Source organism: Balearica regulorum, chromosome 2 (genome assembly GCF_011004875.1).
Source record: "Balearica regulorum gibbericeps isolate bBalReg1 chromosome 2, bBalReg1.pri, whole genome shotgun sequence".
Classification (NCBI taxonomy): Eukaryota; Metazoa; Chordata; class Aves; order Gruiformes; family Gruidae; genus Balearica; species Balearica regulorum.
The window spans coordinates 63,934,783-63,962,399 of record NC_046185.1 but is presented as its reverse complement, the minus strand read 5'-3'; the positions used below and the strand labels follow the sequence as shown (position 1 = coordinate 63,962,399).

At 39.7% G+C, this 27,617-nt stretch overlaps 1 protein-coding gene across 1 annotated transcript; it reads left to right on the top strand.

Moving 5' to 3' along the window:
- The first annotated feature begins 169 nt into the window (after positions 1 to 169).
- Positions 170 to 27,617, top strand: FBXO15 (F-box protein 15). Its single transcript, XM_075747107.1, has 10 exons — positions 170 to 380; positions 4,392 to 4,511; positions 6,393 to 6,497; positions 11,556 to 11,798; positions 12,076 to 12,285; positions 13,496 to 13,625; positions 17,103 to 17,185; positions 18,412 to 18,557; positions 24,009 to 24,133; positions 26,432 to 27,617. The coding sequence occupies exons 1-10, from the start codon at positions 217 to 219 to the stop codon at positions 26,699 to 26,701; spliced, it is 1,596 nt and encodes a 531-aa protein (XP_075603222.1). The 5' UTR covers positions 170 to 216; the 3' UTR covers positions 26,702 to 27,617.

The following is a 27,617-nucleotide window of genomic DNA, read 5'->3' as shown; positions in this document are numbered from 1 at the left end:
AACAGGAACCCCCGCAGGCCGCCCTTCCCTCGGGCACCAGCAGAGCAAGGGGAGGAGGGGACGGTCCCCGCCCGAGTGCCCGCCAGCTTCCCGGGGCAGCGCTTCCAGGCCGGGCGCCGTAGCGTCACGTGGGAGGCGGCAGCGCCCGCCTGCCCTCCCCGCCGCCCGGCGCGAAGCCGCTGTCCCGTGGCGGAGCTGCCCGTGGCGACGCTGCCCATGGCGACGGGTCGCGGGCGGGCCCTGCGGCAGTACGGCCGCAACGCGGCGCCGGCAGCCGACGTGGTGGCTTCCCCCGGTGTCGCCGAGGTCGGTACGCCGTGGCCTTTTGCCCCTGCTGCTGTCGCCGCAGCCCCTCGGCCCGGCCGGGCCACCAGGCCCAGGTAATGGTCTCCCTGCGCGGCCTGAGGAGAGGCCGCTGGGGGGGACATCGAGTGGGGATCGGGGCTCTGCCGCCCCAGAGCTGCTTGCTCGTCCTTTGTCACCATGTCCGTGGGGGGTGATTTGTTGTTTTCCCTTAACTACCATTGCTTCTCTGGGAAACCCCTTCCACCCCCCTCAGGGCTCTGGTTTCCAGCTCTATATTTGCCACAGCTCCCTCATGGCCATGGTGGTGTCCCCTCCCTCCCCCTTGCCCTGTGGAAGGGGATGTCTTTGTAGAGGTGGTGCACCTTGTGATAGGAAACACTGGCATTTCCAGGTCTACGGAAGACCTAGGTTTAATGCACTGTTTTCTGTCTGCGTAGAGGCTTAAGCCTGGGTATGTGCTTGAGCTTAGAGGAGGTAGTATAATAAGCCTGTCTACAAAGTTCTAGCTAGCTTAGTGGCTAATGTATATATGTTCAGGGTAGTTAGGCCTTTGTAATAAATAGGAGGATTTCACTGTGGAAGATGAGATTAGCTTAATTCTTATAGTACAGACTCAGCTTCCAAAAATGTAAAGCACTAATCTTAGAAGCAAAGCTGAGAAAGCAGGTTTTTCTGCTTACCCATTTGTATAACCTTGGGTTTCATAGCTTTTTCATCTCTTCCCTTTTTTTGACCTGTAAACGGAATGGGTAATACCCACCTTTTTAAGAGACTTTGGAATTTTTGGCCGAGGGAAAAAAAAAAAAATGTTAATACTGTCATTTCTGTTTATCCCCATATATGCTTTAACATTTGGAGAAGGAGGCAGGTTTTGTCACTACTCAAGACTTTCTATACATTCTTTGAAATAGATTTGTTCCCTGGCCAGCAAAAGAACCCCAATAGTCACATTGCAAGTACAATAGGGTATGAAAGTGAAAATAGTGGTACAAAACTGAGTCCCACAAATTGAAAGCTAATGAAACAGCAGTTGAGGTTGTTGTGTCTCTAAGCCGGAGCATCTCAGTTGTTACTAGAATTCTCTAAAGAGGGGGAGTAATGGCTGTCATTGGTTTTTAACTTGGGCAGGCAAGCTTTGTCAGTGCAGTGTTAAAGCATTTTGTTAATTTCAAATCTTAATACGTACAATACTTAAATAGTTTATGCAATGGATTTTCTGTTGTTTCTTCATACCTTGAGAATATTTTTGGTTTGGAAGATGCAAAAATTAAGTACTTTTTTTGAAATAAAGCTTACAAAAGTAGATATTAGAAAGTATCTATCTGTTTAAAGTAGATACAGAAGTTTCAACGCATGTGTAGGCAACATTTCTCTTACTTCAGAAATTCCTTCCTGGGGTGAAGAAGAGAGAGATGCTAGGAGTGGTTAAAAAGAGAGCAAGAAGGACTGAATACAGGCAGTGCGGGTTATGTACGAGGTAAAGTATCTTGCAGAATCCAGGATCCAGCTCCTGATCTGAATTACATCTGTAGCTGGAGCCTGTATAAGCGTGTCACGCCCAAACTCGGTATCTTTATGTTTTCAGCATAGATAGGGGGCAGAATAGCCTGAGACATGCTGCCCAGAAAGATACAGAAGTGGTAGTTCTGGTGCTGTTGAACAGGACTTGGATCTCTTAAGTCTCTTTAACGGCTTTTGAAAAATGCAGTGTCTTACAGCCCTATCTCATCATCTAAGTGTACTGAAATGTGCATGTCTTTTCGTGTTATGCATATAACAATTCTCAGTAAAACTTCAGGGATTTTTTTTTACGTAGCACAGTTGACAATGTAGGGCACAGGTTTTCTTTTCTTCTGATTTTTATTCTTCTTTGAGCATAAACAAATCTTAAATCAAGAACAGTGTGCATTAAATGTATGTGGTACTCATGTACTTCAAAATTAGATACTCTTTTTTTTCCCCCCAACATTGATGGGTCACTTAGAAACCCAGAGTTGGACTGACCAGGTGTTGGAAAGTCAGCTGGCTATACAACCATCACAACTAGAGTGTATGGGGAGCTCTGCCTGCTCTATGGCATCAGTGGGTATGAAGTATAAGGATTTAATTAAGACTGAAACTCCATCTGAATATTTCTATGTGGGTTAATGATAGTATTTGTAATTACAACTTATAAAGTTCATACTATCAGAAAACTTTGGAAAAAAATGAGTGGTCAGTTGAATTGTAAGAATTCTTTGTGTTAGAAATACGCGAAGTTGTTTTCTTTAGTTAGAGTTTTTGTGTCCAAATTGTTATGTGTTAATGAGCAATACTGTAAAAGGGAAGAGCAACTGACATCATCTACCTGGACTTGTGCAAGGCATTTGACACTGTCCCACATGACATCCTTGTGTCTAAATTGGAGAGGTGTGGATTTGACAGATGGACCACTTGTTGGATAAGGAATTGGCTGGATGGTCACCTTCAAAGAGATGCGGTCAATTGCTCAATGTCCAAATGGAGATCACTGACGAGTGGTGTTCCTCAGGGGTTGGTACTGGGACCAGCCCTGTTTAACATCTTTGTCAGTGACATGGACAACGGGATCGAGTGCACCCTCAGCAAGTTTGCCGATGACACCAAGCTGTGTGGTGCGGCTGACACGCTGGAGGGAAGGGATGCCATCCAGAGGGACCTTGACAGGCTGGAGAGGTGGGCCCATGTGAACCGCATGAAGTTCAAGAAGGCCAAGTGCAAGGTCCTGCACGTGGGTCCGGCCAATCCCAAGCACAACTACAGGCTGGGCGAGGAATGGATTGAGAGCAGCCCTGAGGAGAAGGACATTGGGGTGTTGATTGATGAGAAGCTCAACGTGAGCCGGCAGTGTGCGCTTGCAGCCCAGAAAGCCAACCGTGTCCTGGGCTGCATCAAAAGAGGTGTGACCAGCAGGTCGAGGGAGGTGATCCTGCCCCTCTACTCCGCTCTTGTGAGACCCCACCTGGAGTACTGTGTCCAGCTCCGGGGCCCCCAACATAAGAAGGACGTGGACCTGTTGGAGTGAGTCCAGAGGAGGGCCACAAAGATGATCAGAGGGCTGGATCACCTCTCCTATGAGGACAGGCTGAGAGAGTTGGGGTTGTTCAGCCTGGAGAAGAGAAGGCTCCAAGGAGACCTTACAGCAGCCTTCCAGTACCTGAAGGGGCCTACAGGAAAGATGGTGAGGGACTGTTTACAAGGGCTTGTAGTGATAGGACAAGGGGTAATGGTTTTAAGCTGAAGGAGGGTCGATTTAGATTAGATGTTAGAAAGAAATTCTTTACTGTGATGGTGGTGAGGCACTGGAACAGGTTGCCCAGAGAAGCTGTGGCTGCCCCCTCCCTGTGAGTGTTCAAGACCAGGCTGGATGGGGCTTTGGGCAATGTGGTCTAGTGGAGGGTGTCCCTGCCCATGGCGGGGGGGGTTGGAACTAGAAGATATTTGAGGTCCCTTCCAACCCCAACCATTCTATGATTCTTTGATAATAAAAACGTTGATACATTTCCACTATTCTAGCAGGGGAAAATTTGAAATGATACTGTAAATTTGTTTCAAATATGATTCTGTTGTGTAGTCTTTTTGAGCCTTGTCAATTTTTGAGAATGTTTCAGGGTACTGTTTTATTTGATATTTTTTGATAGGTTACGGAATTTGGATGGCTCAAAACCATCTCTGGATTAATGTTGCGAAACGGAAGATTAATCAGTGAGTTTGACTTACTGCAGAGGCCTGTCTGCAGCTTGGTTATGGTGGCCACAGTGGTGTAGCTGTCTAACATTAATAGATCTTTACCATATTCAAACTGATTTTATGGTGCAGCACTACTTCCTTCTGACTACTGTGAGAGATTAATCATAGGAGAGACACCTATGAGTTTAAATCTGGCATCTTTCTGATGTCAGGTATTTTAACTTGGTGATAATTGTTCAAACTTGTGATCTGATAATAATGAGTTACGATGTGATGTTTTCCCTGAATCTCGGTTGAGATGTGGTGTCTAGGTCTGCACAATAGGCATACTTTTTCATTTTGTGATGATGCGACTCCTAACAGCTTTTCCTTTTTAGAAATAGGTCAAGAAACTTTGCTGCCAGGCCTGGGGAATGTTCTGAACCTGTAAATGCTGCAATTAAAAGTCTCTATTTGACGCCTTCCATGAAACGAAAACCTAGTTTGTGCATTGAGAAGTGAGTATGTCTTTAGTTTAGGAGTAAACATGCACACTGTAAGCCATCTTTTGACTGCTTACAGTTATTGTGTTCGTACCTTGGAGATTTCCATGCCAGATGTTCTGAGTTGGAAAGAAAAGAACTGCTTTCCTGGCCTACTTTGTGATCCTGTGTTGACCTTCTAATGTTTTCAAGTATGGTTTTCTCTTGCCTCCTTTTTTAAGTTCGTATGAAGTATGTAGGTTTTCCAAGTCATACAAAGCCTTCAGCAACTCCTTTGCAAATCATGGGCTGTGATGTTCCTTGAGAATAAAAATTGCTACTGTATTACTTCAATAAAAGCCAGTTTGGAATTAAACTTCTGATGTTTCTCTTGATGCTTGGTGCTTTGTATAGAGAGGCTTAGGATAGTGGAATGGGATGAGGGGGGTAGCAATAAAGTGGCTACTGCATATTTGCTGCGAGGTAAATGTTTCCCTCCCTGTTTGACAGTGAAAGGGCACTGCCAGTCTAATTGTGAGTTGTTTTCTTTTTTAAAATCTGTTATGTTTCTACAAAAACATCTAAGAATATATCATATGAAAGATAAATTTGTTTTATACATTTTTAGCTTCCTGTGTAGTCATTTCTCTGTTTCCCATTGGATAGTTAGTTCAGTCCCTTATGCTGTTAGTTCGGTGTGAAAGATGAGAAAAAAGAAAAATACTGCTTCTATCAGCTTCCTTCAAAGAAAAAAAAAGGTTGTAAAAACTACTGTTGAGAATTCTAGTTCAAGCATATTATTGTAGTTAATTTGCAGCTCATTTCTAAATTCTCTGTGGAATAAATGCACTCACTGTTTTGGGCTTAGACCATGAGTTATTCCACATAATAACTGCAAGTTTTGGCACAGTTGCCTCTGTTAGTGCAGCTAAGATTCTGGGTTTTAACACAAAACTTGGAGTATTAGCATTATTATCATTCTATGTTTGAAAGCTGTATGCTTTTGGAATAAAGTGTTATAAATCAGTAAGTGTTGTGAATGACACAGGAGTAAATCGACGAGATACAACTGAGGTGTTGACTTTCACAGCAGCCTGTATTTTCAATGGTGATTTTGATGTTACCGTACTGTCATGCTCCAAAAAGTTAGAGTATAAAATACATCTTTTTTTTTTAAACTCTGTGCAGTTACCAGATACTGGTCGAAGGGTGTGAGGTTTCTGTCAGTACAGAAATCTTGGTGGCTCATATGCAGGTTATGTTGTGCTGCTGGTACTTAGGCTGGCACCTGCATTTCAGGCAGCCTTACAGATGCACAGAAACATTAATGTTCTCAAGATGCCACTCAGCTCTTATTTTGAAGTTCACATCTTTCTGTTGACATAAATGAAAACTGTATGAGACCCCTGAGCACATGTGGTTTGAAGATTTTTATGAGGTAGAGCTGATCTCACTGTTTGACTGGGATATTTCTGTCCTGGTGCATCCTGAGGCCTGACACCACGGTCAGGAGGAGAGTGAGTATACGCAGTTCTGGCAAATGGTGGCGCTTGTGGACTAAGTGTTAAAATCATGGTATAAGCAGTGAGAAACTGAAGTTGAATAAGATAGTTTCATGTCAAACTGAGTTAGAGTTAACAAAGTTTAATGAAAATGCAAACCCATAACTTTTCACATAATTGTGCTGTTCCCCTTGAATAGGTTGTGGTGAATTGATGTAAGTAAATTTTTTAGACCAGAGAGACAAATCAGAACCCAAACTTTGCAAATTAACTTTCTGGGTGAGTTTTGATTTGTGTATTTACAAGCTGGTAGTTTCTATGGCTTTTATTGTGCTCCGGTTTGAATTAAAATTCTTTGTAATTTCTGGAGTTTGCAGGCAAGTCTAACGGTATTTCTCTTTCTCTTGTTTTCCAGCATGCCATCAGAAATGCTGATGAAGATATTTACCTATTTGGATGCTGTGTCCCTCTTGTGTGTTGGTTGTGTGAATAAGCGCTTCTATCATCTGGCCAATGACAAGTAAGGAAGATGGAAGCATAAATGCTAGTCTTAATTGTGCAGCAGTTGAGTTGAGTTTACCCGAGTTATAAGTCTTTCTAATTTAGTTTCACTGATGCCAGAGCACTGATGCATGTACCTACTGGCAATTACTCTGCTGAAAATGTGCTGCGTAGCTCACAGTACAATGTGTTGAATGGAATTCTAGCTGTGCAAGCCCTGTTAAGTTTAATGGGAGTCATGAGGCGAAAACTAAATACAGTGTTTTGAAATGTTGCTATTAGCATTTATTTTGTTGTAAAATTTGCATATATTTGTTTGTATTCCCATGCACCTGCACAGGCTTTTTGGTTCAGGCAATATTTATTTGTGTATACCCAGTAGAATTCTTATAGCTTTCATAATTTTGAAGTCCTACTTATTTAGCTCTTTCATCAGTTTTTTGCAGAGGGTTTGATTTAGTGAAGTGATTCACTGGTGGGTTTTATCTGTTGCCTTTTCTGTCAAATTTTGGTGACTTCTAAATGAAAACAAAAGGGACAAAGTTAAATATTAACACATTTTTTGTAAGTGGTTGCTTATACAGAGTTCATAAATTGCTCCTACTAGTATCATGATAATTTTGTGAAAGGCTAAAGAGGAGAGACCGTGGTTGGTATGTGATAACTAGGATGTCTGGGTATCATTTTTTTCTAGGATTCTGCTGCATTAGTGTTGTTTAAATGAGAAAATGTCTTTGTATACAGGAAGTTGCTGCATCTGGTATTAATCCATTTGTCACTTATTTACCAAAACTTGTACAGTGAATTGGTTAGCATTGGCATTGACACCTTTAGAACTGATGAATTTAAAAGGAAGGTGGTGTGGTTTTACCCCGGCCGGCAGCTGAGCACCATGCAGCTGCTCGCTCACTCCCTCCCATTGGGATGGGGGAGAGAATCAGAAGAGTAAAAGTGAGAAAACTCGTGGGTCGAGATAAAGACAGTTTAATAGGTAAAGCAAAAGCCGCACGCACAAGCAAAGCAAACCAAGGAATTCATTCCCCACTTCCCATGGGCAGGCAGGAGTTCAGTCATCTCCAGGAAAGCAGGGCTCTGTCACATGTAACGGTTACTCAGGAAGACAAACGCCATCACTCTGAATGCTGCCACCCCCCCCCGCCTTCCCCCAAGCTCCTTATAAACTGAGCATGACGTCATATGGTATGGAATATCCCTTTGGTCAGTTTGGGTCACCTGTCCTGTCTGTGTCTCCTCCCAACTTCTTGTCCACCCCCAGCCATCCCACTGGCAGGGCAGTGCAAGAAGTAGAAAAGGCCATGGCTGTGTGTAAGCACTGCTCAACAATAGGCCCACAGAACAAAAACATCTCTATGTTACCAACACGGCTTCCAGCACAAATCCAAACCATAGCCCCATGCTAGCTACTATGAAGAAAATTAACCCTCTCAGCTGAAACCAGGACAGAAGGCCATAGCCCAGATTTATTTTTTGAGGCTGTCAGCAGGTGCATGAAGATAAAAATTGCATAGTTGACACAAATTATCTATCTTAATAGGTGTTTTCCACTTCAAGATAGTAAGGTAGTATAAAATCATTGTGGCTGTTCAAGGGAAGCTGATTGATCTGTCTCCATCTCAACAGTGTCTGTTTCCATTTTATAATCTTGACAGAGATTACGTATGTGCACAAATGGGATTTGAGGAGGACATAGTTTGCCTTATCTAGGAGACTGACTGGTTCAGTGGGACCAGGTCACTTCCTGCTGGATTTCCATGAACCTTCTTAAATCCCTGAATCTTTTGGTAAATTAACAGAAGTTTTAATTGAAGTCCCTGCATGTCTCTGTGACAAATCTGATCCTGGTTTTTAGGCAGAGTATCTTTTTGTGGATATTTCTGCTGTCCTTGATGTACAGGATGCTGTCCTTGATGCAACAGAACCATTAGTCTTTCATGTGTGCTGCCTAATGCTGTGCTTTGTTTTTGGGGTCTTCAAATAATGTCTGCACTTTAAAAGTTCCTTGGCACTGATGTCTTCAGTGTGACTGTTGAAGGCGGGGAAATGTTTCTGACCCCACTTTCTGCACCCTCCTGCCCCAGCATGTGGCATTATTCCAGGCTTCCTCTCATGCAGTGTGGGAAGCTCACATAGATGGTCTGTCTGAAAGCCTGAGGCTTTTGATTACCAGCACAAAGTGCTTGTGTAAGAGGAAGGGAGATGCCAGAGTACAGGGGAAGATCTTTTTGCCTTGCCCAGATTATTTTGTCATTGTGGTCAAGTGATGACTGACAATGGTGCATGTCTGATTCTGGCATTTCAGTTGGCAGTAAGAGCTTGTTGTAACAACATCCAATAAGAGACCTTAAGATGAATATTATACTTAACACTTTGAGTCAAAAGTGGTATGTATCTTGCTGTGAAAGAGGCTTTTCTGTTGGATGCCTTTTTGATTTCTCTACCCTGAATTCTTCAGAAATTGAGGATGAAGGGGCAGTGATACCTGCCTAAACACTTGTGATTCCAAGTCCCCCTTTTTCTCTCCTCTGCCTCCCTGCCCTGACTGAATTTTTGAGCTGCTTGAACTGATTTCTCATACGCTTACACAATGCTGTTTTGGGAAAGGAAGAAGCAGTATGTAACTGAGAGTGAGGAGAAGAGTTGTAGGTATTGATGGCAAGTCTGTCTTCATTCAGCTCACATTGTCAGAGACTGTACCTTCAAAATGCAGAAAATGGCTGCTACTAACCCCTGTCTCCAGCATCATGCAGCCAGGTGCTTAGCATCTCTCCCCATGAAAGAGAGGATGTCTGTCTTGGGAGGAGCTTTCAGTAGAGGGTTATAGGTGGATATCTTAGTGGACTTTTTAGGCTGAATAAGACCAAGTGGATCATACACAGCTCAGTTTCCCCTGGTGATGGTGTGTCAGGGACATCTCTCCTCTGTTTTCATCATCCCACAAGTCTTAGTTGCTTTGGAGCTAAATAAAAATTTCCTCCCTCTATCAGAAATGTTTTATACTGTCTGGTGAGTGGGTTGTGTTTTCTGGTCTCAAAACTGAAGTATATTAAATCTTTGTTTTACTTACGAGATTTTGCTTCACCTCCCCCCCCAGCTCCTGGATTCTGGGAAAGTAAAGTTGAAAGCTCGTGTTGACTGTGAATTGTGAACCCCCCTTTACCAGTCATAGAAGCTTATGGGTCTCTGTGTTTTAAACAGCTTTGACTCAAAAACGGCAGTGGGAGATTGTACATGTACCTGCAAAGCAGCAGGCTGGAGGAAGGTTTTTGCAAAATTCCTGGGGACATTTGCATCAGTAACAAAGAGCCTGGCTCTTGGCATGTGGGGACTTATTCTCAGCAGCTGATGAAGTGAGAGTGGTTTTCATGGGTAGGTGGCAGTGTGGGATGGATTCAGTCCTTGAATGCTTTAATGCTTTAAGGAGGGGAAAATGCATTACAAAGCACGTTGGTGTAAGTTTGCCTGGGGATAAGTGAGGACTGGTAAAGGTAATCTTGCTGATAAATGATAGAGAATTTCTCTTGAGAATTTGTTTCTGTTGCTATTAATTTTCTTTAGTGCAGTTATGTAGACTGTTTGGCTAGCACTTTAAAGTTAGAAAACTTATTGGAAACCTTTACTCACAGTTTGTTGTTTCAATTCTTGTAACTTCTGGTAGTTAATATTCCCTGTATTGTCCTAGAGATACTGGAGTGTGGGGGGCAGAAATGTGACCTCATATTTTTCATAACAGGAAAGAGGTGAACTCATCATTCCTGTTGCATGTTTCTTTGATCTCTTCAAAAAAACATCTCTTCTCTGAGCTTTTCAAAAGAGAGTGCACAAGAGATTGACATGACAGTGGGACTACCACCAAACATAGGTGATTCTCATTATCCTCCTCCAACTCACTTTCAACTGGATCTGTGTGAGAAACTTGAGGGGTCCAGATTGTCTTTGTTGAGCAGGATGTATTAAAACACTTTTTTGTACCACCTAGTTTGTGTGAGAAGGACGCATCATTGTTTTGGGGTGGAATTTTCAAAAGTAATTTATTTTCAAGAAGACAGGCAAGACATCTTTTGTTTTGTTTTGTTTTCTCATGATAGCTTTCTCTCAAATATGTACTGGTGTGGGTTGGTTTGTTGGTTGGGGTTTTTTTGTTTTTTGTTTTTGTTTTTAATCTGCTTCAGTGAGTGTAAGGGAATGGCTGTGAAGGAAGTAGCAGCATAAGAGGAAGGAAGGCTTTTTAAAAAACAGATACTCTAATGTGCTATTGAGAGGCATGAAACAGTGGGAAGTTCCCAATATCTAATGATCCTACTTTTAAAGCACTAGTCAAACATTTTCTGTGTATGTAGTTGAGATGTTTATCAACCTCACTGGTGTATTGTAAGAATTAACTGAATAACTTTTCTTTTTTCTTTTTTCTTTTTTTTTCTTTTTTCTTTTTTCTTTTTTCTTCTTTACTTCTTTACTTCTTTTCTTTTTTCTTCTTTTTTCTTTTTTCTTTTCTTTTTTTTTCTTTTTTCTTTTTTCTTTTTTCTTTTTTCTTTTTTCTTTTTTCTTTTTTCTTTTTTCTTTTTTCTTTTTTCTTTTTTCTTTTTTCTTTTTTCTTTTTTCTTTTTTCTCTTTCTTTTTTTTCTTTTTTTTTTCTTTTTTTTTTCCTTTGGTAGAGCAGAAAGTCATAAATGGATCTCATTTGGTATGTATAAGCCAGAACAAGAAGGGTGTTCAGAGATTCCATATTCTTTGAGATAACCTAGTAAACTCATGAGAAGTGCTGACATCTCACATCTTTTGTTCCTGAGCCTTCATGTTTGCACCAGGGAAACTCACCTGATACGAGCTGTTGGAAGGTCAAAATGGGGAAAAGTGTAAGACTGTGGCTTTGTGTATTCTTGACTGGTACCTGGGAGGCTAGAGTTTCTGGGCTTTTGTAAACTTGAATTTAGATCAAACCCAGTTTGCTGATAATCTTGGACTTTATATCACTCAGTGGTATCTGAGCAGGTCTATAAGAATAATTAAGTAACTCTCTTGAAATTTATGTGCTTTTCCTCTTTATTTTTATTTTCAGTAGAATCTGGCTGAAAATCTTTTCCAGTTGTTTTCAACCAAAGAGGACAATTTGGACGATGAAGTCTGATCAAGCAGAAACTGTTTCCTTGGACTGTGCTGCTCTACATGATAGAAAGCCTGGGTACTGGAAGAAAGAATACATCTTCAAACAAATAGCTGCTGTCAAAACTAGAGTAATGCGACTTGTTAAACCTGTAGATCCTTATACAGGTCTTCCATGTAAAAACAAAGAAGCTATGAAGTAAGCAATGCCTTGTCACAGAAGACATTTACTCGAGAACAATGCACAGAATGTTAATGGCTTTGGAAATGCTGGGGGGATATGGAAATAGAGTTATAAAATGTATATCAGAATGGGAAGGTACGATGATAGCCTATAAATGACCTAGCCTGAGAAACATAAGTAGCAGTTAGTAGAAATTTTAAAATTCTGTTGGAAGCATTGTTTAAGTTTTGTCACTTTGAGAATATTTTTTTTTTTTAAACGTACTCCTCCCTTCTCAATTCCTAAATAACAGAGCCTCTGGCTTGAGTTGGATAATTGTTCTAAAGGACAAAAATGGAAAGGAACATGTAATGGAGAAGGCAAACCTACTGTTTAAGGATACATCTGTTACTATACTTTGGTATAGTACAAGTTGGCCATGCTTAGACATCCTGTCAACCCTAAAACTATTCGGAGTTACACCATTGCTTCCTGAGCAAAGCAGAGCTCCCAGCAAGAATGGGTGAGTGTTCACATAGGATTTTTGAGAGTTTTTTGGATAATGTGTCCGTAGGAGCTATCTGACCTTGGTTTGACTTAACTTGTTAATTCTCTCTTAGAAAGCCTCTCTGTAGTATTTCTTCCAAAGCCTATGTCCTTCTCTTCATTGGTAGAGCTTTTTAGCAAGAAATAGATATAAACCAGCAAGCTATGACATTAATTCGTAGCTTAATGTAGCTACTGGCGTGCAAGGTCCAGACTGATAGGTCCTGCCTTGGAAAGCTGAATCTAAGGCGTAGATACAAATGAGCATGAAACAAACATGTAAATCTAAGAGAATTTAATGTGAGACATTTAGATTGGATTCATGATGTTTATGTCACAACAGTCTGGTAATCTATGTTACTAAAGGAAAGGGTTCGTGTCCCATCCCAGCCCCAAATCTTACAATTCAAGGTAATGTGATGAAGTTCCTGTCAGTTGCTGTCTTCCTAGCAGTGTGTAGTGGTAGGTGATAGTACTGGGATACTACTGGGAAGTCTAGGAACAGTATTGAATATAATAAGAGCCTAAGTCTGTGAAGCATTTTTGAAAGAGTTATTTCTCCATTCTGAATAGGTAACACAGACTCTACTTTCTGCTCTTTTTTTATACGTCATTACCAATAAGAACATCTGTGAAGTATGAAGTTTAGTTAAAGGCTGTTATGGAGCTAAATCTGTTTAATTACAGGCAAAATCTGTAAATAATTTTCCCCAAAAGGAAAGCTTCCTCTAGCAGAAGCTTTTAATTTATTATGTGTACAGTTTGATCCTTTCCTTGGAATTTTCATTCTGTGGAGGAAGAATTCACCTTCTTAGTAGCTTGCTTCATACTGATAAATATTCACTGATTCCATCTAGTAAGAACATAGTATTAGAAATAAATTATAAAGTAATTCTGTGACTATTTTGAAATATTGGGCAAGCATATAAGTTTTTCCTCTTTTTAGTGGTATATTGGGCCATCCTATGGTGGCTTTTGTCTCTTTTCCTGTTAGGTTTTGAGATCCTGCTAGTATGCTGTATTTGTTCCGAAGTAAAGTTTATGGCTATGCATGCTGAATGCTTTCAAAACCATTTTCGTCATGTGCTGTTGGTCAGACTTCAGAGTTAAAAATGGAATTAGGCTGAACTTTTACATAAATAAGGAGACATAGTCTTGTTGCTACATTCTGTATGTTTTTTTCAAAGACCTCGTCGACGTTCCTTAATTGCTGAATACCATCTTGCTAACCTGACTGAAAGTAGCGTAGCAGTTGGTGCTGATAAGCTTGTCCAACTCTTCAGCCTGAATCCAGGACTCCTAGTAGGACTTTGGAAGGTAGGATAATATTTAGTTTCAATAATTTATTATGACTTGAAGAAATGTATTCTTTTGTCTTGTAGTTTGGGATTTGGAATTTTTTTGGGGGGAGGAGGAGTTGTTTTGTATGTTTTTTCTTATCTTCCCTTTTTCTTTGGATTTTGAAAGATCTTATTTTGAAAGATCTTATCTAAACTAACAGCAAGAAAATACAGGTAGGGACAGCTAGTTGTTGATTTATTGCATTCTAAAGAGTTATTGCAAGAGTATCTGTACTTTTAAAAAAACCCTCACATCTAATTAAAAGAACAGTTATGTATCATAGTATATTAGATACTGTACTGATTTTATTACCGTGTTCAGTTGTATTTGTTTAGCAGTCTCCACATGCCAAAGTTTGATATCCTAAAGACATTTTAAATAGAACAGTTTGAGGAGAGATGTGCTTCTTCCCTGACTCACACCTTGCCCGGTCCCCATCACTCAAAGTGATGAATTCCCACAGGGCGACTTTGCTAGTTGTTTCCTTTAATCTACATCACCAGGTAGTAGTATCCTGCTCCAGCATTTAGGAATGCTGTAAATTGTGCCATTTTGGGGATATTCAGTTCTTGGTATTAAGTGTCTAAGTTAAGGAGTTAGTCTCTGTAGGCTGTGTGTAGAGGTGGATGTCTTCAGAGAGCAGTGCAGAACATCTAAAGTAGACGCCTACTCTAAAGGATTACACTGAATACACTGGGAATACTTCAGGTGTCTGCCTGAAGTTGCATACAGTTAGGTGCTATGAAAGCCTGTCTTGGGTGTTCTGCTTTTGGATGGAATTCAGAGGTGGGCAGCCCTTTCTTCCTCCCCCTGCCATGTTAATGAGGTAAACTTGTATTATTTGGCATTGGCAAGGACTTTCCCTTAGGGTGCCTGTTGCTCTAAGTCATGTTTCATTTTCAGCTGGAAACTCTTGCTACTGCAAGTGTGCACCATCACCAGAGGAATTGTTTAAAACCACAGAAGGAATATATGTTTCATTCTTAAAGGTGTCCCTTTCCTAGAAAACTTGAGACTGGCTGACCTGCGTGAGCCTATTATGGGTTGACTCAATCTGTAAAAAGCTCCGATAAGTGAACAGCCGTTTCTTTTGTATCTTCAGAAGTGTAGTAGATTGGCGTCTCTGTGGTGGTGTCCCTAGCGGTGGTCTTGCTAGCGTGTTATCCCTTCCCATGCTTGGAAAGAGAACTCTTCCAGCACCTGGAAATAGTTCAATCATAATTAAGTTCCACAAAGTTGTTATGCATCAAGATCCTTACTGTGGTATATATTTTTCCTACAGTAGTGGGTTGACCCTGGCTGAGGGCCAGGTGCCCACCAGAGCCGCTCTATCACTCCCCTCTTTCATTAGACAGGGGAGAAAAGGTACAACGAAAAAAAAAACTTATGGGTCGAGATAAGGACAGGGAGAGATCATTCTCTAATTATCATCACGAGCAAAACAGACCGAACTTAGGGAATTCATCTTATTTATTACTAAGCAAAACAGAGTAGAGGAATGAGAAATAAAATCAAATCTTAAAACACCTTCCCCCACCCCTCCCATCTTCCCAGGCTCAACTTCACTCCCGGCTTCAAACCTCCACCCCCCTCAGCGGCACAGGGGGACGGGGAATGGGGGTTGCGGTCAGTTCATCACGCGGTGTTTCTGCCGCTTCTTCATCCTCAGGGGGAGGACTCCTCTCATCGTTCCCCTGCTCCAGCGTGGGGTCCCTCTCACGGGAGACAGTCCTTCACGGCCTTCTCCAACGTGAGTCTCCTCCATGGGGTGCAGACCTTCAGGAGCAAACTGCTCCAGCGTGGGTCCCCCACGGGGTCACAAGTCCTGCCAGCAAACCTGCTCTGGTGTGGGCTCCTCTCTCCACGGATCCACAGGTCCTGCCAGGAGCCTGCTCCAGCATGGGCTTCCCATGGGGTCACAGCCTCCTTTGGGTGCCTCCACCTGCTCCGGCGTGGGGTCCTCCACGGGCTGCAGGTGGAATCTCTACACCCCCTCATCCTCCCTCCATGGGCTGCAGGGGAACAGCCTGCTTCACCATGGTCTTCACCACGGGCTGCAGGGGGATCTCTGCTCCGGTGCCTGGAGCACTTCCTCCCCCTCCTTCTGCACTGACCTTGGTGTCTGCAGATGTTCTTACACCTTCTCACTCCTCTCTCTGGCTGCAAAAGCACTCTCTAACTGTTTTTTCTCTTTCTTAAATATGTTATCACAGAGGCGCTGATGGGCTTGGCCTTGGCCAGCGGCGGGTCCGTCTTGGAGCCGGCTGGCATTGGCTCTGTCAGACACAGGGGAAGCTTCTAGCAGCTTCTCACAGAAGCCACCCCTGTAGCCCCTCCGCTACCAAAACCTTGCCACGCAAAACCAACACACCTACTTACTTCTCTGAACAGCTGTTCTTATTCTCTTTGTGGGCATTTTAACATTAGGCAGTTAACTGTAGATGGGTGTAATAATCGTAAATGCCACACATCTTGGTTTTTTACACATAGCTTAACCGCATAACAGAAATTGTTGATGCTAGTAGTTTTGACAACGAAGGACAGGTTATGTGGGCCTTCTGGTATTTGGATAGACAAACACTGAGAGACTATGTGATTCATAAATCTCTGTCATTATATCTTTTATAGCCATAATTTTGCACTACAAAAGTACAGGAGTAGCTAAAAAAAAAGTTTGAGTAGGGGATGTCATTTTTTGTTTGGTAACCCTGAGAGAAGAAAACAATAGTTGCCCACTTTTCAGGACAGTAATAGACTGCTGGCAGTGAATAATTTTGCCATTGACTTACGTGTTTGCACTTATACAACCTAAAAATGCATTTTTCTTTTTTAAAAAAAAAGACCTGAAATCCTAGCATTCTGTGTTCTTGAAGTAAATATATACCTTTGGCTCTGTTTATTTCTCACATTGAGCTCTGAAGTTTTCTTTGAGCTCTATAGGCCTGTAGAAGGTATCTTACTGTTTTCCCAGGAGTACGTATTCTAGTGAAGACATCTGGGGTTTTACTTTGAAATTCAGTATTTCTATTGAATAGCTCTGTATTCCTCACTGATGTTATCCTTCTTTGCAAATAGTTCCTTACATATGAAAATAGCTTGGTGCTTAGGTATATAGTAGCTGGGAGTAAGGCCTCTTTGAAGTGGTAAGTAGAAGCTAGAGAAGTACAATTCATGGATTGCTGGTGATAACTTTTGCCCTGCCATAGCTAGTTTCCCTCCCTCTCCCCATAATATAGAAATGCTGTGATCTTTTACATATATTCTGTACTCTTGTGAAAAGACAGTAGCAGTTATAGGAGTCTAAGTGTTAAAGCAAACCGTTATTAACATTATTACAGTATCTGGCAGAGTAATATGCAGCAGCATTTATCTATGAATTTTAATGCTCAGGAAGACCTTGCTGAAAAAAAGTATTTCCAGATGAAAATACATCTACTTTAATTAACTTTTCAGGAGAAAAATGAAATTGCTTTTGTTATGGTGAGTCTTCATTATCATCAACTTCTTGAGAGAAGCACTTTGGGTTCTGCTACTCTGTAAGTGTTCGTTTCTCCTTTGTGGGCAATAAAGATAACCTTTTGAATAAAGCTTTGAGTTTTACAGTTAAAATTGGCTGCTGTTAAGAGGTTTATATTTAGGCAGTAATTAACTATTTGAGTTTAATACAAACAACAGTTACGGTAACTATATGCAAAGCTGTAGAAGTATTTTCATACTAAAATGTTGCTATTGTTATGCTATTAAGGAGATAATTTAGTCACACAAGTGTACTAGTACTTACTGTATTGAGAAAGTTAGAAATACACTGCCCATGCTTTCTCCCTTTTTACAAGAAGTCTTTTTATTCCTTCTTCCTATCTGAAAGACCTAGAAAAGAGGGAGACATTTTACAAAGTAGGAAAATAATCTTTAGCTGTGTAAGAGGGGAGAAAGAAATTCTAGTAAACTGATAAGGTGCCTGCATTTATCTTTCAGTCCTATGGAAAAACTAGCTGGATTTCCTATGAAGTTTTTGTGTATGTGTGTTTATTGCAGTGTATACCTGTTTATACACTGCAAACTGTTTAAAAAGATGGAGTTTTTTAGCTTTAGAGGATGATTTTGTGGACTTATTTCCCCTCCCCAGCCCACCACTTCAGCTTTCTGCTCAGATACTGTTGTATCTACTGGTAGTCTTACGTGCCCGCTATCGCTTAGTATAGCTCTTTTCACTCAGAAGGTAAGACCTAATGCCATCTCCCTTACTACCAAATAGGATCCTACGTAGGAGCTGCTCAGTTGCCTCTGGGACTTGGGCTCTTCTGGTCATTTGTGTGCAGTAGTTTCTGTTTTAGGTTAGGCACAGCCAAAATTATTCAATAACTGCTATTCTAGAGAAATCTGTAGTAGTTGGCTTTTAGAGTTGTAGTTAAGCTGATGCATTTTTTTTTTTTTATTTTTGCATAAACAGGTCCAAATTTTGGAGTTTAACAGATGTACCTTTTAAAGTTGACTGCCATATTTTCTGTCTTTGGCTAGACTGGACAGCTGATTAGAAAAATTAGACACTGTAGTAGACAGCCTAAAAGAAGTATGATGAACTAGAGCTGTTTGATTTTTAAAAGCAGTAATAAAGAAGAAAAGTATTATCTTCTAATAATTCTTCCCCCTCTTATAACCTCTCTTAAGATTATAGTCTCAGTGTGGGGCTGTTTAATATATCTCTTTCTATTAAGTCATTCCCCCTTGCTTGTTTCTATTACTATTATTTTTTCTTTTTAAGTCAATATGCCCTTCCACCTAATAAACCCTTACTGGATGATGTTGACCCAGAATATGGACTGCATGACTACAATCTGCATCTTGATATGCACGGTGGAAGCTGCACCTACCTGTGTGGAACATTCAAGAACCTCTTCTGCAGAAAAGGTAGAGTTGACAGAACAGTAATTTCTGTTTTTAAAATGATCCCTGCTGTTATGTTTTGCCTCTTCTATTCAATATCTCTGTTTTAAGGGGAGAAACTGAAATGGATTTTTAAGAGTAAGCTATGTCCATTGTGTGATTTCTTTATATCTGCATGGTGCATTGTGTGGTGCTCTAGATGAAGTTTGCCTGCTTTTACATTGACATAGTGTTTGGCCTGAGATACAAGTACTGCAGATTGTCAGGATATTTTCGTTTGGTTCAGTGCTGAGTTACTAATGCAGTGGCACAGCTTCTGGTGCAGGTATCTGATGTTCCTTCCACTTGTATACTGTTCGGGAAAGTGAATTTGTTTGTATACATTTTGGGGACCTATTTCTGTAGAATTCTTCTGAAGGATACTTTAGGTGCATTGACAGATTTATAGCTTTTATTTAGGTGAACTTAAGGTTGCCTATTCTGACACCCTTTCATTGTGTAATGAACAGTGATTGTTTTTAACTGTACTGCTTTTTTCAGTTCTTAGCATTTCTTTTAATGAGGCATAATTAGCCATCCTTGTTGTTCATGTATAGCCCAACTTGGTAATTCTGCTTGATAAAATATACGGGTGATCTCTCTTTTGACTTAACTTCAACACACCCCTGCCTACAGCTACACAGCTGTCTTTCTGTCAGCAGAGACATACTAGAATAAATATTAAACACTGTAAATTAATTATTGCTTCCCACTATTTTTCTGATAAGTACTAATGAGCCTTCTGTTGATTTCAGAAAAAACTGGTTTTGGTGAAGACAGTAGAGGGCACTGTTACCAGGCTTGAGTGCTTTTACAGTAGTAGAATAAATTTCCCCGTGACTTTTTTTTTTTAATTTGTATTTGATGGCTCCAAGTACTGTCATTTAGACTGTAGGCTTGTGCACAGTGTGGTGTAGTCCTTTGAATTTGAAACATACGTGTTTTCAGATTCCTGAAAAGCACTAAACTTGAAATAGAGGAATACTTATAAGGGTAAAACTTCAGTGAAATTCTGTCCACGTAGCAATAGAAATCTTTCCTGAGGTGTTGTTTAATACAGAAGTCCTCTTTATACCCTAAAAAAAAAAAAAAAATTCTTCTGTAAATTGGCCAGAGGCTTGAGTTTTGGGGTCTTTTTGAGGTAAATGTCATGTTTTGTTTTCTAAAATGAAAATTTTATGCTCCTAGCAATACAGCTGTACCAGAGAAAGCAGTATGCGGCACACTTGTCTTTGTTGGTGTCCCATGCTGCTTAGAAGCTACTTCTGTTAAAGATTAAGCTGATGTTTATGCAAATTGTAGCAAATGTCCAGGAGCTGCAGTTGTGATGCCATCTCACTTTGATAGTTAGAGAATCTGTTTTATGATCACGACTGTTTTCCGAACTGTTTCGGTTTTGTGTCCTTTAGCTGTGTGACAGCCGCTGGATTCTGCTCTCACAGGACATCAGCCAGCTGAAGCCATGGTTCTGTAGGCAATAAGCTTATTGCTCATCTAGTCCCTTCCATGTATTTGCACAGTAATTCCTTTTGGAAAATGCTTGATTTCCTCCATAATTTCTGATAAAAAATTATATAGTGAGGCAGCTTATGGCTGTCTGCTGTCACATACCTTCACAGAAATTTGTCGTTCACTTTGCTCTTTCTGGTAAACATGGTGTTTCTGAATGTGGCCATCAGTGCGGGTTTGTCCGGAGCTGGTTGTATTCGATGGTTTGTGCTTTTTTTGGCTCCATTCTAACAATGCTCTTTGTCCCATTCTGTGGGAGGGCTCTGAAGCACGGAGGTCTGCGATATAGTGAGAAGTCTTGCTATTTCTTAAAATTCTCTACCCAGTCCAGATTTATTTTAAATTATGGATGTGACATACCAATGGCAGTTTCCACAGCCTGAGACACAGATCAGTTGTCAGCTTTTATACTGGGGTTTTACTTATTTATTTGTTTCTGTTAGGAAGCTCTAGACACTCCTAGGTTACCAGGGAATGCTCATTTGTTATTCTGCAGAATAACTGATTTATTTGTTCACGTTTAGTTTTATTTTTGTCTGCTTTTTGTTAGTGTTCATTATTGTTGTGCTTCATTTTGCTGCTCTGTTTTCAATTCTTTCTGCAAAATTCTTAACATTAAATTAAAAAAGTTATATCACACTTCATTGAACCTAGTGGATGGAGTATATATGGCTTCAGATCTCTTTTTTTTTTTTTCCTGTTATTAATACTTGCACTGCAGTAGCTAGCTGTTTTGCCATCCTGTTTTGGCTTTTTTTTTTAGCATTTTATTTTATGCTTCCTTCCATTTAAGCAGAATTGGTAATACGTTCTTCTTGACAGATACTGTAGGGTGACTATGCTAAATAATTTCAAATTGATTTGAATGTATAGGAAAACTTTTCTTGTTTTCAGGAAGCTGTGACAGGCTTTTCATATGACTCATAGAAGCCATGAATACTACATCTGGCTTTTAAATGAACATTCTTGACAACCTTGACCTAGGTTTTAAACTTTTCAAGCATAGTTTTGTAGCCATATGGTAGTCTAAGATTTGGCTTTTCAGTGTTATTCCTTGTTGATATATGTTGATGTGTTGTGCTTGCAAAGTATCGTGGGGTAATTTTTGTGTGTTTAGAGAGCTTTTAAGATTTGTTTGTAAAATATCACATCATGTATTTGAATTTTTTTTACTTCATCTTGAAGATTGATTTGCAAGTTTGTTGCCACCGGAATTAGTGTTAAGCGCAGCCTTCCCTGTGAAAATAGCAATCAAATTACAAGTTGCAACAAAGGTTTGGTTAGCAAAACAAACTTGCTTGGCTTTTAGCTAAAATAAGTGCCTTTGAACTATTGGCACTATTTGTTTCTTTCCCCTGAGGTTTGTTTACATGCTATATGTTCTCTATATAGGTATGCCCTTTATTTGGAAATACTTGTTCCTTATAACCTATACTGATTAAAGGGCTGCTTTGCTGCTGTACATGTCTTGCATAAACTCTAGGCTGCAGGTATTATAAGGGGACAGTGAAATGAATTCTAGTTCAAGCTGAAGAAAGCGCTGTCCCATTTGCTTCCTCTGTGTTTCCCTCAGTATATTTAACATAGCTTGCTCTGCCCTTTAATATCCTTTTCCTATCCCACTGGGGTGAGGAAGGGGAGATTTCAGTGCTTAGCATTTCAGCTTCTTGCTGACTTCTAGGCATACTTTTTCTTCTGGATATGAGGATTGCAATGGAGCTTTTATATTAAAAGAAAAAAAAGTTATAAAGATTGTATTAACTAATCCGTGACTAATTAGCCTTCAGATTCCTGATCTGTCACCTCTTTCCATTCTGGCTTAAAGTTAAGAAGTAACTGCAATGGGATTTATAATTTACACCTTCACCAGGTGACCCATCTAGCAGTGCAGCAGTTCATGTTATTAATGCAATGCAATAGTAGCATTTATTAGCAGTATGCTTTTTTCAATCTGTTTTTATTTCATTAAAATTTTCATTTGTCTTAATGAGTGATAGGAATCATTCCGATCTGAATTGCAGGTAACTGAATAGTCCTTTGGAAAAAGTGCTTGTTGACTGATGTTGTTTAAAGACTCTTGTATAAAAGCTCAACTTTAAATGTGGGCTTTCAACGTTCACTCAGTAAAGGTTCACTATTTATCTAAAATATTTTTATCTTAAATGAAATCTTGTCATTGGATTTGATTTACTGAGATTTGGAACTGAACCATTTGGGTAGTATCAACTTAATAAACATTTTTTGCACTTTGAGCTGGATCCTGAAAGTGAATTCCGCTTACATTTTCCTCACTGAGCTCTCTGGGACTTCACTGCAAGAACAGTGGGTATCACTGTCTGGAATGGTCCGTTTTCCTTCAACCATACAAAATATTTCCTGGGCATAGTCATGCTGGTACCACTGTATTCGCACTCTTATTCCAGACAGAGTCTGTACTGAAAAACCTGCTGCTTCTGTCCCCTGTCATGTGTTGGGCTGCTTCCTCCACACAGTGAGTATTCTTTGTGAGTGATGTCTTTCCAGCATTGGTTTGTGGCCAGGTGTCTCTTGGGAGTTGCTTGACTGCACAGTACCAATTCAGAGAAGTTTCTGGCTTCTGTGGTAAACTGTGGGCTCTCTTTCTCTGTCACTTTGCCTCCGGCTGTCTGCTTTCAGCAGCCATCAGACAAAGGATTTTGCTGCTCCTTTACACAGGCTTTAGGTTTTTAACTCAAAGCCAGCCTTTCTGATGTTACTTCTCCTCTTTTCAGCCTCATGCTTCTACTTGGGCTTGATTGAAGAACCACTGGGAAAACACTTCTTTTTTTCACTTTTGCCACTTGCATCTTAAAACCCTACAAGCTCCTTCAGTTACCATCTTACCATCCAGGGCCTGCTACTAGATCCCAACAAGCAGTATTTTCCTGGGAATTCCCTCTCTCCCTTCCTATCTGTCTTCTGCAAGTGCTAGATGCTTACTTCTGTTCCTTTTTTTTTTTTTTTCCCTTTTTTTTCTTTTTTCTAGGTCTCTAGGGCTTTCGTTTGCTCTTTTAAGAGAATATCTCATGTTCAAGGAAATTTGTTTCAGGGACGTCCTACTAAGAAATCTGCTTGTGTCATGATGAATTTTTTTTTTTTTGTCGTCAGAGATCTTGTTTGTTACGATGTACCTCAAATTATAATTAGACAATTGGACGCCTAGGTTAACTTTCCTCCTCCAACAGCAAGGGAAAAAAAGCAATTAAAAGAAGTTGATCTCTTCTGGGGGGAGAGGAAGACATACCAAAGAAATATGGTTATGTGTAGTAATAATTAAAAAAATCACAAAGAAATCTTTAATTCTGTCAAAAAATGAAAGTAAGCCTTTGGAAAGCTATTTAAAAAGTGAACAAATCCGTAATTTAAAAACTTGATTCTAATCAAGGCATACTGCTTGTCAGTTTAGTTGATTAAATATACTTTCCAGGGAAGACTGATAGTTATCCCCTGTTGTATAGGGTTATTTGAGTTACCAGGCAGAGCAGAGAGATTTTTAAAAAAAGGAGGAAGGAGATTTATTTCATATGTTATGTGTTGAGCTTGACTTCTGGGGAGTGGGCAGTGGTGGAGACACTGATGGCATGAAATTGAAATACTGAACATGGGAATTTACTGCTTGCATCCTTGCGTAAGTCCTTTAGGTGACATTCAGATGTTTGTACTAAAATACACCAATTTTTTTTTTAGCTGCTGCTTCTACTGTGGATAACAGAATCAAACCCCTGAACTGCAACTTAAACTCTCTATAATGTGCTTGATATCTAGCTGTTGGTGTATGTCAGGGTTCTTGATTGGTGAGTGGGAGGAAACTAAAGACATGGGTAGAAGAAGTGGAGAGAACATTTACCGTGTACTTGGGCTTAATTTGATTTGTAGTAGTATAATGTTATATATTATTAATATTTTCAGGTGACATTGAAAATGGATATTTGAGGCTCACAGTTGTAAGCTTAAAGGATAATACGAAGCACTTGCCTCTTATTGGGACAGTTGGCTTATCCTGGGAAACAGATGTGTTTAAAGGCAATGTAAAGGTCAGTCAGGAATATTTTTGTTTCTGGAAACGCTTATCTCAAAACAGAATTATGTTGATGCATCCTAAATATGCTAATTTAAAAAAAATTATTTGTGGAAAGTGTCTGTAACTAGGAAAAAACCTCAATTCAAATATTGCAAAAAATGGTGTTTAGTTTTGAGGAGAGGAAGTTTTATCCTTTCTGTATTAGAGCCTAGATTGCATGATAGACCCATTTTGCATGTGTGATGACTGCAGTGCTTTCCACTCAGCAAAGATGCCGTGACCTTTGAATATATAAAGGGGGCTTATGAAAAAGACTGAGGGAGACTTTTTACCAACGCCTGTAGTGACAGGGCAAGGGGCAATGGTTTTAAACAGCAAGAGGGTAGATTTAGATTGGACATTAGGAAGATTTATTTTTTTTTTAATAATGAGGGTGGTGAGGCACTGGAACAGGTTGCCCAGAGTGGTTGTGGCAGCCCCCTCCCTGGAAGTGTTCAAGGCCAGGTTGGATGGGGCTTTGGGCAACCTGGTCTAGTGGAGGGTGTCCCTGCCCATGGCAGCAGGGGGGTTGGAACTAGTTGATCTTTGAGGTCCCTTCCAAACCAAACCATTCTGTGATTCTATATGATTTACAGGTGCTTGGCAGAATTTTTTCTTCCATGAAAATAATCTTGAGTAGCACATAAAAATCTGGAAAATTAACTGTCAGAGGAAACACAGAGCTATGGATGTAGTCTTTAGTTTAGCTCTGTCCTATGTGCTTACAGCATAAGTTATACTGAATATTTGTTTCTAGGAAAAAATAAGTAACATCAATATTTTTTTTTAAACCCCTCATTTTGTGGTGAGAGATTGCACATATCAACACATAGGTGTGGGCAGAATTCAATTTGGCTTTTAAGATAAATCTCTAAAACTCTTAAAACATGTGAAGACCAAATAAAATAAGCCACAGCAGCAGAACATGCCACTACTTTGAATTTATTTGAATTTTGTCCACTAGTCTAAGGAAAAAAAAAAAAAGGATTTTTTTGGCACTTCTGGGTATTTTTTATAAAAAATTAATTGCTGAAGTACAGATAGTGGGAAATACATGGGAAGGAAAAAAAAACCCAACACTCAAGGCCACCCTGCTTTACGTATCATAATTGGCCTTTGATATGCAAGATGTCGGACCAGAAAATAGTAATTCTTTCTTATTTCAAGTAAATTTATACCTCATATAAATTATTAAATGATCATCAGAGTTGGTTTGAATTTTGTATTTTCAGTATAGTCTACAGTAACGTACTTATGAAAACTGTATGTATCACATTACCTCTTAGGTCTGTGCCATCTGCTCTGTATTGTTTGATTGAAATACAGTAGTAGTGAAAGAAATGTTAAAGCAATGGAAGCACATCTCTGTAGTACAGTGAAATAAAGCATTCCAAATTAATTTTTTTGGCATGGAGTATGCGATGTTGATTTGTTTCTGCTTTTGGAGCATATGATACTCCTGGAAGTAATGCATATATGTAGCGTAATTAAGATAATCTGATTCATTTAGTGATTCAGAACTCACGAGAGTAGGTAAGAGCTGATATTAACAATGACACGCAACCCATATGCTTTTAAGGCACCTGTGAAACCATCAGTTTGCAAGTGCCCAAGAGTTGGCATCCTGACTTTAGCATTACAAAATGATGTAATTGTGTAGTGTTGTAAAGAAATATTTTCAAGAATTTTTAAAAGGAAGAATTCTTTGGAGGATAGAAAGATATATTAATATTACCTTTTTTGGGAACTGAAGCTTGCAGCCATTCAAAGAGTGCTGTATACCTTCCATTTGTAGCTGGCATACAAGGGTAATTGTTGTGTGTGTACACTGCCTTGAGGGTGGTCTCTTTGAGTATCTTTGCAAACATTACTGCATTCTCACAGGTTAAGCACCTGAGCTTAAATTTAAGTTTCTTTCTCATATTGAAATTACTATCTTTGTTTGAATGGTAAGGTAACTAATAATTGAGAAACAGAGTTTAAAGGCATAAAAAATGTTCGAGAAATAATATCTGATTAGGTTGGCAGTGCAACCTTCTGTAGCACAGTTGGTGATGTCTGTAGGTTGCAGTTTTGATTTCTGTGGGAAACCTCTAAATAAGTGTTTGTTGCTTTGCAGTAGTGGGTGGAGCACTATCAATTATATTTTGAGTTTTTAGCCTTCGTACCAAAAATTGCTCTCTGAACCCTTGATATTTCTCCTAAAATCAGGGACAGATTTACTAACTGTGCCATGGCATAGGGAAATAATCTCTTGTGCTTGTGTTTGTAGGACTGCTATGTGATGGATGTTACTCTCTTGGATGAAACTGGAAAGCCCTTCTGGTGTTTCAGTGCCCCAGTCTACATGGAACTGTCTTCCAATGCATCCAGCCTTTATGACTACATGGGTCATATCTATACCACAGACTATGCAGATTCAGAGGGTAAAGTCTGTGTTGAGTTGGTGTGGTTGGAAGAAACCAAGGAGTATTTTATAGTCCATTTGGTGCTTTATATAAGCACCAAAAAGGTAAATAACTGGTATGGAACAAATTACTGACTGAATTGGGTCACTAATTTCCTTGCTTTAAAGAATCAAAAAACCAAAAAACACACTAAACTTTTGATGCTTAAAATTGATACCAATGTGCAAGACTGTTCCTGCAAGTTTTGTGCCTTTTAGTTTTTCAGTAACAAGTGCAATTGCATAGTAGTTTTAATTGGCATTGGAGAGATTGAAGAGACATGTTGATATAAATGAATGTTTTTCTGCTCTGAACATCACATGGTTAGTCTGTTTCTGCTACTGGGTATATTGAAATTATTTTTAGGAATATTTATCAATACTTGTTAGTATGGTTAATGAATTACTTCTTGTGAGAGCCATACTGTGAAGATGCTTTACTTTATGTAAGCTACACTGTTTTTGAGAACATTGACTTTTATGCCTAGTAGTAAAACAGCATGTGTGCTGTTCTCTTCAGATTTGTTAGTATGCTATTGGTAAATAACAGGTTTTAACAGGTTTTGTTAAATGTAGAAATACTTTTTTCCAGAAAATACTTCACTTAAATGTATTCTAGTAGAGAATTTAAAAGGTATACAGGAAGTCACAGATCTGAACAATATGGCAGTTAAGGTATTTGTTAAGAAAATCCCATATAATATCTATTATGAAATTTCTTTAAATGCCTGTTTGTTCTGTTTTCCCATGTTCTAAGCTTTTGTCTGGTTTGAGTGTAGATACTTGCCTCATGTATTGGTCTATGAATAAGTGTTCCAGTTATCAGCACAGCTGAGCTGATATCTGCTCTTAATGATTGTACGTAACATTCAGTTGTTTTGGAAGCAATGCATATCTGATACCATTTATCTAACAGTAAGTATTCATATAAAAATTGAATGTATGTGCCTGATCTTTCAGGTCCCTTGAAGTAACTTTAGGACCAAATCGTTTACTCCTTGTATAAAAAAAA

What these genes read in the sequence shown, in the direction of transcription:
- FBXO15 (XM_075747107.1), top strand. Translation starts at nt 217, where the DNA reads ATGGCGACGGGTCGCGGGCGGGCCCTGCGGCAGTACGGCCGCAACGCG. An exon ending in GAACCTCTTCTGCAGAAAAG is followed by an intron (nt 18,558 to 24,008) that starts GTAGAGTTGACA and finishes TAATATTTTCAG; the next exon opens with GTGACATTGAAAATGGATAT. An exon ending in TGTTTAAAGGCAATGTAAAG is followed by an intron (nt 24,134 to 26,431) that starts GTCAGTCAGGAA and finishes TTGTGTTTGTAG; the next exon opens with GACTGCTATGTGATGGATGT.